The 12,414-nt window shown below is 30.8% G+C and overlaps 1 protein-coding gene across 1 annotated transcript; it reads right to left on the reverse strand.

The window, feature by feature from the left end:
* Positions 1-6,125: 6,125 nt before the first annotated feature.
* Positions 6,126-8,514, reverse strand: LOC114402415 (ribonuclease 1-like). The gene is made up of 4 exons (XM_028364979.1): positions 8,301-8,514; positions 8,021-8,179; positions 7,050-7,248; positions 6,126-6,540 (listed from the first exon to the last, which is right to left on the reverse strand). The coding sequence occupies exons 1-4, from the start codon at positions 8,400-8,402 to the stop codon at positions 6,317-6,319; spliced, it is 684 nt and encodes a 227-aa protein (XP_028220780.1). The 5' UTR covers positions 8,403-8,514; the 3' UTR covers positions 6,126-6,316.
* Positions 8,515-12,414: the final 3,900 nt, after the last annotated feature.

Genomic DNA, 12,414 nt, shown 5'->3' on the forward strand with positions numbered 1-12,414 from the left:
GTGAACATTTTTTCAACTTTGATCATTTGAGAATTACACTTCAAAGTTCAAACCTTATTTGAGGCATAAAATTTCATGTTTTTTCTCTCCTTCTCCCTCCACTCATCTTCTCCTACCTTCAAGCTCTTATCTATGGCTTCCTATGGTGATGAGCTTGTTCTTGTCTCATCTTCTCCTTGAAGTGGCATCTCCAATAATTTCTCTTCTTCTCTATTCTGCTTCCATTGATCATTCAAAGAATACAAAACATGCTCATCATCTCTTCATCATTGTTGTCATCTATTCCTTCATGGCCTCCATATCGGCCTTTACCTGTTTTATGTCATTCATTATCCTTGTCTTGGCACACGTCTAGTAAGGGTGACGTAAAGCGCAATCTTTCTTTCTTAGCACAATGACTACTTTTTTTCTTATTTCAAGTAAAGAGTATAATTATCAATGCATAACAATATGACAAAACAAATTAGCATGAAATGCATGTGAATGATAAGTTGTTGAAGTATTGCGAATTTTACACAGAACACTCAATAGATCATGGGGTCGAATCAAATCTAATTTTTATTAAAACAATTTTCTTCATTACATCCTGTTAGAGTCAAAGTACAACTGGAAATAAAACATGGTTACATCAGTGGTTCTTAATTATGAAAGTCACTAGCTCAATCATGTGTTGGCAGTAGTCAAAGAGGCTATGTAAACCTGATCCATCATCTGCCCCAACTTTCAAGAGTTGTCTACTTCCATACTTTGACCTTGACTTGATAAAACCCTTTCTTAAAAGACTACTTGGTTCAACCCCATGTTCCAAGGAATAGAAATTTTGATCGTCAATACTTCGGCAACCTATGATAGAGATGAATGATCAAGACATAATTATGCTATGCATGGCAGTTGTATTTATGAGATCGACACGAGACGCCTAAAAGACCACCCTTTCTTGTTAACAATGCATTAGGCACCATGTTCACGTGATTTTCAATCATTTTCAGGAGAAAGGAGTGTATAACCCCAACATGGTTTGTTTATAGCTATCACCATGGTACCCAACACATGTAACTAAGAACGGGGTGTAAACTTTCACGTTTCTTGTGACTTTTTGGCGATGCAAAGGAAAATGCAAGGCATGAGCAACTATATGGCAGTATTATGCATGAGTGAGCATAACTTGCGAATGATGACAATAGAATGTATATAATTGTATGAACAAAAAAACATGTTAAATGAATATGTATGGAAATGCAATGACTTATGCAAATGTCGTGCATGAATATGATAAATGATGAATGCAGAAATGATATGTCCATCATGATGCCATGAAGAAATGTATGATATGATCAAGGAAACAAGACAGGGTGAGTTTGCTTAGTGTCCCTAATTCAGGAACCTAACGGAAAAGGTCTAAAAGTCCACTATCCAGTGACAACTTCCAATGGTAGTTTCATGTAAGCTCATCGGCCTCCAGAGATATCATTCTCTTAGGTAACAACATTGTGATGATAGGGACTACTAGCAGTAATGCATCACCAAAAGAGGAAAACTCTAGATGAGACTTCACTGTCATAAGGCTAGTCGGAGGCCCAGCATGACAACAGATCAACCTCCACTCCCTATTTCTCACACAGACCCGGGTATAGGGTCCAATATCTCAAAGTGTGAAAAAAAAATCATAGGTGTCATGTGTGAACGAAGCAACCTAAGAATTATCCAACCCCACCTACAAAACAACCAGAAAATTCCCAAGCGGACACAACAAGTATAGCACATGCCGTCTACAATAGGATTTAATGACACAATTTATTTTTAACTACAAAGGTAATGGATACAAGGATACACACCAAGAAGTAACAATGTAGCAAATGTTATATAGAAGCATGAGTGACACAAAGAATAAAAGAAACAAGATCAAAGAAAAACAACAAAAAGAACGGTAGTGGAATGAAATGATAACGAATGGGAACACAACGAAAGGATAAAAGAGAAAGGGAAAATAATAAAAAAAGAAAAAAGTCACGATAAAATTACCCACTCTATCAAATGGCTTAACTCTCTAACTATTCCCCAGTGGAGTCGCAATTTGTCACAACGTGGGTCACAACGAGACGACGGAATAAAAATTAGATAAATAAATAAATTTTCCAAAAATGGGAAACTTGGGGAGTCGTCACCAACGTTTATTTAAGGAAAACATCGGAAAAACAAAAAAAGATAAGGAATGCTCATGAAAATGGCAGCCTTTAATCGAGTACGCTAAAAATAAAATGACTTTTAATTATTTATCTTCCCTTGAAAACATGCATTATATTTTGTTATATTTTCTTTTATTTAGAAAAGGAAATCAATTTTTTTTAGAAACAAAAGGGATTTTATTTTTTTTAGTTTTTTTTTTTGGTTGACAAGGGATTTGCCCTCACTCCTATGTATCACTAGGTGCATTGAGAAAATCAAACTTATGTAGTTCTTTGTAGAAAAAGAGCTTGTGTGTTGAGTTGATTTTATTTTGTTCTATTATGTATTATTTACTTTTTTTTTAAAATGATATTGATTTTGCGGTAAACTCTATGAAGTCAAGCGAGTCGGAGACCCAACATGGTATTCATAAAATTTACTCACACTTTATTGAAACACCGCTAAGCAAGTCGGAGATCCAACATGGAGTGCGTGGAACATGAAAAAAAGGAGAGTTGAGTGTTCATTTATGAGAGAATTTTATCTTTTTAAGAAAAGACTTTAGTTTTGTGGTAAACTTTGTGAACTCAAGCAAATCGGAGACCCAATATGGTGTTCACAAAATTTACTCACACGTTATTGAAACACCCCCAAGCAAGTCGAAGACCCAGCATGGAGTGCACATAGTGTAAGCGTGTACTAAAGAATGCCAATATGGATTTGTAAAAATAAATAAATAATTGACATAGTGCTATGAAATCAGATATCAGATAAATAGAATGAGAGTAGAAAGGGATACAATAAAAGTGGAGAGTACACTTAGTAATTAAGGATGTGGGATTAAAACATGGGGGCAATAAGATGAATAACGAGATATTTATAAGACTTTATTGATTAAACTAACTAGCTAGACAATGATAAAAAAAAATCACATTGAAGAATAAAATAGACAATAGAGACCATAAAGAAATAAAATAAAGTAAAGAGCTATCCATTAATATTTATAATTTTTTTTATTTTCCTTTTCTTTTTTTGTCAAAGTCAAAGGGTTGACTTGGATTTAGTCAACACTGACGGAGTTCTGACAAGGTGGGCCTAGTCACCATCTTAAGTGGCAGGGATGCATCTATAAAGAAGGAATGTAACCATTAGTTTTATTTTATTTTGGACTTCATAAAAAAACGGGCTAGGACCAAAATGGAAAAGGTGCATGTGCTGAAAAAGAAATGTAAATAGTTGTTTTCATTTAATTTTAGACTTCGCAAAAATGGGCAAGGCCCAATATGAAAAAAAAGGTGCATGTCTAGAAAAAGGTGGTGTAAATAGTTGTTTTCATTTTATTTCAGAGCAAAAATAGATTAGGCCCAAAATAAAAAAGGGATGCATGTGTTAAAAATGGGGTGTAAACAATAATTTGTTTTTTTTGGGTTGGGTTGGAATCGAGTCAGGGCAACCTGGCCCAACCCTTGATTATCCAACAAGGTTGGAAAACCCTAGTTGCCTCACCCAAAAATGGCACGACCAAAGGGAACCACCACCACAAAGGGTGGCGCACCTCCCTAGCGCCACTGGTGATGCAATCCTACCCCCAAAGATATTGGACAGAAGACTCCAAGAAGATTGGGCTAGAGCTGCTAAAGAAGGTCCTAGGGTTCTCACGAACCTTAGGGTAGATTTCTGAACCCATGGACGAAGTTTGGATCCACTCTTCTTTGTAAATATTAGAATAGGTTTTTCCTTCTTTTGGACCTTGTATTTTGGTCATTCTAGTTGTATAGGGTTTTAGTCTTGTATTTTAGGGCATTTTGAGTAGTCTTTATAGCAGGGACTTTTTTGTATTTTCATGTATTTTAGAATGGGGGCTAGCTTAGCTATTATAGAGTGTGTGTAGCTAAGTTCTTGCTTGTCTTCTCAAGGAGATGAGCTTAGCTATTAAAGGGGTGTGTGTAGCTAAGCTCTAGCTTCTCTAGGAATCTTCTCAATGAAGTTTCTCAAGGAGGTGAGCTTAGTTATTAGAAGGGTGTGTGTAGCTAAGTTCTAGCTTATCAAGGAAGCTACCTAGGCTATAAATAGAAGCATCTGTAACACTTGTTGTAACTTTAATGAGTGAGAGTCTTGTGAGACACACTTCAAAGTTCAACTTCTCTCCCTCTTTTCCTCCTTCACTTTCATGCTCCCTCCCCCTCCCCCCCCCCCCCCCTCTCTCTTTCTTTTCCTCCATCGAAGCTTCTTCTCTAAGCTTCTTATCCTAGGCACTCTCTTGGTGGTGAAGCTCCTTTTTCCATGGCTTATTCCCTAGTGGATGATGCCTCCTCTCACCTCTTCTGCTTTATCTTCCACTGCATGTCCATGGTGGAAAATCACCATAGAAGGACCTCATTGAAGCTCAAAGATCTAGCCTCCATAGAAGCCTCACAAGTAAGCTTCCATCAACTGGTGCAGGCGGTGTGACGCAAGGCCGCCAGGAGGAGAACGATGGTGCGAAAGAGGCACCACGGTGGTGGCGCACGATAATTCTCTTGAAAACGTAAAATGATGGAAGAAAAAGAGGAACAAAAGAAAGGGATTATGGAATGTGAAAAAAAAATCATCAAATAAAGTCCCTTGAAAAAAAATGACAATACCAACATGTAAAGATCTTGCTGGTGCCCATGGAGCTCACTGACGAGACGAACAACGAGGCTTTGTAGGAGAAGAAGAAGAAGAAGAGAACACGGGAGAGGAAGAAGAAGAGAGGAAGGGGGAGAAGAGGGAAGAACGTGAGAGAGTGAGGGAATGAAGGGTTACCTGGTGACCACTCCCTCTTCTCTGACGATGTTGCCAAATGGCACCACCGGATTGATCTATTTTTCCTCCTCGGGATTCGCATTGCTTTTCTTTTTTTTTATTGTTCTTTTTTTTCATCATTCATTTTTTGTTTCTTTTCTTTTCTTCTCTTTTTTTGTTTTTTTTTTCTTAATACTTTCTTTTTTGCCCGAACAACATTAGGGTCTAACAGAAAACAAAAAAAAAAGGTTCAAAAGTATGAAATCAATTACTTGCTTGTATTGTCCTTTGGAGGTTTGGAGAGGAAGAATTCTTTTTCACATTTTTTATGTTCTTGTTTATCATTGTATGCAGTATTTGTCCACTTCTTGTATTTTTTGTATAATTGGTTTGTTTTATAAGTTTGTTTGCATTGTTTGTGCATTTTTTGTAGACTCTTTTGTATAATTATTGACAATAATGACAAATTTTCATTTATCTAGACTACTCATGATTTTTACCTTTATTTTGAATAAATTGTCACTTTAAAAATCTTTATATTTTATAAAACTTGTTGATAATGTAATTTATAATTTGATTGATCATAATGTTGAATCTATAATATATAATGTGTTAGCACATAAAACAAAAAGATAGAAAGAAATGTAAAACATAAACTTGTGTAAGATTTCAAGGTGGAATTAACTATTAATAAACACCTTTAAGAAGTGATTTTCTACATGGACTTTAAATCGAGGTAGAAAGTGACCACTTTCTATGATCCCACTTTTCACAGAGGTTGTGGAAACTGATGGAAAAGCCTTCCAAAATTAATGTAAAAGACTTTTTTTGTGGTGATTGATATATATATATATATATATATATATATATATATATATATATTAAAGTAACTAATAAAAAAAATTAAGAATAAAATTGTTGTTATTAGTCTCCAAACTTTATTTGAGGGATTAAAAAGAATATATTTTTAGTCTCCTAATATGAAGTTGGGAACTAAAACAACATTTTACAAATTTAAGAATTAAAAATTTAATTGCGAGACCAAAATAAAAAATATCCTAAATTTAAAGGAATAAAATTATATTTAAGTATTTCTTTTAGTTCTAGATATTGTAATCTCCATTTAAAAAGGCGTGCTCCCATTTGTTCTCTGTTGTATCCTTCAACTCAACTTCTTATTAGAAATTGCTCTGTTTTTAGTGTTATAAAATATTATAAAATTTATAGTTGCAAGTTACTCTTACAATTGGAGACTATTGAAGTATATATAGCTCATGAGAATAACTATAAGACTATAATATAATTGCAAATACAAACACAAATAACTGCAAATTAACAAACATGAAGGGTAAGATGCACTTGACACCTTTATTGGTTCCTAGTATTAGAAAGTTGGGAACTCAACTTGGGAGCCACATTTCCCTCTAGGGAACACAGGGCATTCAATGAAGTTAGAGCCCGAGGTGTCCACACACAAGTAAACTTGGTAAAGCTGGTTGTTACGTGATGTGTCCACATTGCACTCAATATATGGAGTATACCCAATTGCATTCTTTATAGCTCCCTTGATGCTGCTTAGGCTGTAAAACCCTCCATCTGGTTGTATTCCTATTAGTCCAAAAATGCATTTCTAAGTGAGAATATATACTAGCATAAACATTGGCATTGTATAAATTAAATGTGATCAAGTTGTTTAACCTCATTTTTATTTGAAGTAAATTAGATAATTTCGGTATGAATATACAATAATAATAATATTAAAATATGTTATTTATCCTCATAAATATAAAAATATTTGAAATTTATTCTTCTAAAATTTTCAATATATTTTTCCCCTTTACAAAATTAAAAGGTATCATTTTTTTTATTTAGGATAAAATTCGGATATCAATTATATGCATAATTGATATAAAAAAAATTCAAATTTTATATCAATTTTATGCACAATCGATATAAAAAAAATATTACATTTCCATTGGTTATGCATTATTATTGTAAGTTTGAATTTTTCTGAATTTATTTTAAAAAAAATGATATATTTTAATTTTATGAGAATGAAAAATATACTAAAAATTATACAGAGATGAGTTGTGAATATTTTTATAGTAATATAGTACCAGCATTTGTAAGAGCTTGGAGGAGGTTGGCTCTCTGCTTGAGATCGAGAGCTGTTTCAAAATAGTCATGTTGTTTAAGGACTGACTGAGAGCAAGTGCCGTGTTTCTCCCATTCGTGGGTCCAGAATTGAACCCCATTCCCACTTGGGCATGCTAGTGTGGGCCAGTTCCTCTGCAAGCTACTTGTGAGGTCTGATATCTGCCACAATATATAATTTAATTATTAATGTAAAAGCATTTAAGTGGCTAATTAAGCAAGACTTTTTTAATTAGTGTGACAGTCACAAGAAAAGGTAGAACACGAAATTGAAGTATAAAAAAAGAATATTCTTTTCTTTGATTTCTTTTAAGCTTTTTCTGTGCTTAGCAGTTGTGCCGCGAGTATTTAATTCAAAGGGTACTAAAAAGCTTAAAAAATTTGTAGAAATACGCATAAAAAGAGGACACAAGCGGACGGTTGTGTTGCTTAAAACAGAAAGTGGAACTTTAGGAAACGATTGTCTTGTGAGGGAACAAAAAGGCAACGGATTTTTATAGGATAAGGCACTATAATCCAATGAAGCATTATTTATTTAGCTTAACACATTAAGTAATGGTTTACCGGACAGAGAAGTAATCTTGATTCAAAAGAAGCAAGAAAGTACATTGGTCTTTTTTTACCATCATATTAATACAAAATATTAAATAATTTTATCAATGATTAATATTTTTCAGAAAATTTCACTGACCAACTTAATAAGATTATGTCTTCTCAATCATATTTTTTTTTATTCATAAAACAATATTTTTAATTATAACAATAGTTACATAGCAATTAGTTCTAAATTTGCCACCCTGGAAAACTGTAACTTTATTACCATCACGGTATTAGAGTTTATAGTAAGCACACCTTGTTCAATCAACTAGTTAAATCTCAGTCTAATCATTTTACACCCAAAAAAACATATGAGAATTGGCGTAGGATAAAGTACCTGAGATGGCTGAAAACGATTGTTTGAATCACAGTTAGATGGGTATGAACCATCTTTGTAATTAGGCCAAAGCCCATGAATGCCAAAATCTGCAGCGGGTTTTCCAGTTGTAGGGTAGCAACAGCTGTTCTGTGTCGTGTCACAATATGATCCTGGCCACTGCAAATGCAAAATCCAAGAACAATCATTTTGGTTATAAGAAGAAAAAAAAGAATAAATTTTTTACTAACAGAATTAATGAATGATCTTCAGCAATATTAAAGACAGAATCTATTCTAACCTGCTGAACAAAGTAGTAGAAATCAAAATCCTGTGAAACACAGAGAACGGACAAATGCAGAATCAGCAAAAGCTTCACAAAGATGGACTCTTTAGATTCCATTTTTTGCCTCTATTTTACTAATTAGTCTCAGCAAAATTTGGTGAGATTTATACTATGGCAATGGTATGAAATGGTGGTGGTGGATTGATGAATTTATATAGAGATGAGATGAGAGGGAAGGTGAGTAGGTGTGGTGTGGAAGCTTGGAGTATCAAAGGTACATAGTAACGTCTATAGCTCAACCGTCTTAATCAACCTATCATGGTTTACGTGCTAAAGTGCATAACTAATTACACAATGATAGTAACATGTCGGTTCACTCTTTTGTTTCTTTTGATAGTCCTCATACACTGTATTGGTGGGAAAACAGTGTTAGTGTAGTTTATAATAGGGAGGGGGTTGCAAATTGCATGGATTTATTTTTATTTTATTTTTATGTTTCTGCTTATACACGTTTAAGGATGATAAAAATCATAAATATTCATTTTGGTTAAAAGGTGAAAGATCGTAACTCATAAAAGATAAAAAATTCAAATTAATTCATAAATATGTAAAAAAATATAATAAATTAATCCTCATTAAATTTATAAGATTATTTTTATTATTAAGTTGTAATGTTGAAGAATATTTTAATAATAAATTATAGTTTTTAAAACTCAATTTGATATTAAGTTACAAAATTTAATAATTAATTTATCATTTTATTATCTGTTTGACAAATTTATTATATTTTTTATATATTCAAAACTAAATTCAAATTTTTTATTTATTAAAAATCAATTTATCACCGCCTAACATTTTTAGAATTAAAATAAGTATTTAGTATTTACCCATGATACTCATGGAACATTAGAATCAAACCCAGTTTTTTTTTTTGGGGGACGGGTGGGTAAATAATACTTTGGGTACCTGTACAAAAACCCCAAATTGGAGACTGCTCTGACCAAATAAATGCGTTCCAATGCGGGACCAAAAAAACAACGTTGTGTTTACATGGAAAATAGCGCTCTTACTAGAAAGTCTATCTTACCAACTTGGTGGGAACTGGGAAGAGGAAAAATGTTCTTGTACGCCGTACGGAAAATTGAAACGGCCATTTCTTCAAACAATGTAAATTTTTTTCTTACGCATTTATACATTGCAATTCGTAAGGCTACATTTACCCCCACAAACACATAAACTTCGTATAATGTTTACAAATTTCCAAAAGCAACTCAGCCTGCTAAGGGTTGTTCAGAACCGAAGCAATTCAAAAAAATAATCAAACATCGATCCAAACGACCAATAACTGATTAGAATCAAACTTTTTTGGATTTTTTTGAATTTGTTTTTCCTTGAACTGATTAGGACCAATGTATGAGTTGCTTTTAAAAAATCAATTTTCGATTGGCTCTATTTTTTCTAGAGCAACATTTCAAGTAAAAGTACTTTTAATATTATTTAAATAATTTTTATTTTATTAACATACTTTTATACAAAAAATACCTATATATATAAATCACATTACAGTAAATTTTAATTTTGTGTTGAGAGCTGGGGTTTCGTGGGACCATTTGTTCAATTTCACAATTTTCTGTCATTCACATCACTTGCGTGTTCGTTTAGAACTATATTTTGATATGTAGCTCATAAGAAAATGAGCAATAAATCCAAGATAATATTATAGATAACAAACGTGACAAATTTGAAAATCCATATTAGACTAGAAAATTTAGGTTAAAATGTAACTTTTTGTATTCTTATTTTTTTTTTAAAAAAATTATTTTAGTTTCTCATCTATTTTTTAATTGAGATATTTTATCTCTCAATTTTAAATAATTCATAATTTTAATCTCATATTTTTTAAATGAGACATTTCGTCTCTCATTTTAAAAAAAAATCTACAATTTTAGTTGTGACAAACTTTAAATATTGATCTATATATTATGTAAACGTTGACAGAAACATGTCTATTTATTTTTCACATGACAAATGTTTTTTAAATTATTTAATTGCTAACAAGTTTAATTTATTAACAATAAAAGAATTAAAAAATACATAGTCAAGTATGAAACTGATAAAGAGAACTAAAATTGTAAATTTTTTAAAAGTGAAAGATGAAATATCTCAATTAAAAAATAAAAAAACTAAAATAGTATATATTTTAAAAGTGAGAGACAAAATGTCTCAATTAAAAAATAAAATGACTAAAATCATGAATTTAAAGAAATAGGGAGACAAAAATTACATTTTAGCCTAATTATTAACATTTTTCATCATAATATTGTCTCCTACATTATTTATTTTTCTTGTTTAATTATTACTCTCTTATAGGTCATACTCTTATATATTTCTTGTGTGATAGAAAATTTAAAAACCCATACTTCTTGCTGAAATTAATGCTTCATTATTAAATTCTAATCAATTAAAATTAAACAAAGAAATAAAAAAAGCAGTTAATTAAAAAAGTATCAGTATTCATACCTAAAAAATTAAAATAATACATACATTAAAAGTAACTCTCAAAAGGATTAATTTTTCAAAAAAAAAAAAAAAAACAAAACCTAGCGCAACCCCAATTGAAAAATAGCCTAACCAAAAATAAACAAATAACTATCATAATCAATTTCTCTATCTTAATTAAAATTATGACTAAATTATAATTTTGATCCTTTAATTTTTCAAATCTACCATTTTAATTCCTGGATTTTAATGTAACATTTGATTTCTTAATTTTATAAATTGATGATTTTGATTCTCCTAATAGATTACTAACAAATAATTTTGATTAAATGAATTATAAAGTTAATTATTTATTAATCAAAACTATTAATGATTAAAAATTGAATAAAAAAATTATTAATCATAATTTTCACAACACTGTGTTTCTCAATTTTTTCGTAAACACTTCTTCTATCTTCATTGTCACACATGATTCTACCAACAGTAACATTACATTAGGGTTAATATTCTTTTATTAAAGTTTTTTAATGATTATAATTTTTATTTAATTTAATATTTCTAATAATTATAATTATTAGTTAATAATTTATCAAGAAAACTAAAATTACAAATTTATAAAATTAAAAAAATCAATTGTTATAATTAAAAATCAATGAGACCAAAATCATAAATTTAAAAAACTAGAAACTAAAATTACAATTAAGCCTACAATTATTTATCTTCCAAACTAACTAACACGTACACTGATAGAAGGGTCTGAAGGAGAAGATAGTGAGCAACAGAGGTGAATTTGGAGTTTGTGACTTATTTTTTGTGGCTATGGAGTTCACCTTTCATGAAATCTTGTTAATGATATTGGTGGCTTAAATGGGTGAGAATTGACTCTCTCTCTCTTTAGCACTTTTTTTTAATTAATTAAAATTTATTAAAAATTATCAATTTTTATGAGTCTCACTCTTCTCATCTAATGTTATCTCTCTCCTTCTCAATCAGTACATTCACTCCCTTTGTATATTTTGATTATTTCTTTTCTTCTTTCTTTGAGTGAGACTTTCACTTCACAGTTCAGCAATAGTAAAGAATTCTGTTCCACTAATTTTATTTCCATTTTATTTTTTATTTTATTTTCTTTAATTATTTAAATCATAAAAAATTATATTAGAAAACTTATAATAAAAAATATTAATATTTTTTTATTTTTTTATGAATACAAAAAATATTTTCTAAAGTAGCATTACAAAACTTTTTTCTTACTAAAGTAATCATGTGAATAGTATTTGATGAAAATAAATTCAAACTTTTTTAACATGATTTTTTTATTTTAAATCATAATAAGCAAAAAGTTAAGATTAATAAATTGAAAAGTTCTGTTATCTTTAGATACTTTTACTTAAATTTTAAAATATATAATCTCTTATGCTTCATTTTTTTAATAGACCAAAATTATATTTTGGTTGAGCTTGATCAACCGCACATGCTTTGAAGCAAAGTTCAAAGATCTAGAAATAAGCAATCTACACACATATGGCTGCGCTCAGAACTCACTAATATAAGAATTCCTACATTTTCTTTTGATTGGAATAGAATATTATAAATTCGGTATTTGATGTAGGAAAGTGCAGTATTAATA

Source organism: Glycine soja, chromosome 20 (assembly GCF_004193775.1).
Source record: "Glycine soja cultivar W05 chromosome 20, ASM419377v2, whole genome shotgun sequence".
NCBI classification, from domain to species: Eukaryota; Viridiplantae; Streptophyta; class Magnoliopsida; order Fabales; family Fabaceae; genus Glycine; species Glycine soja.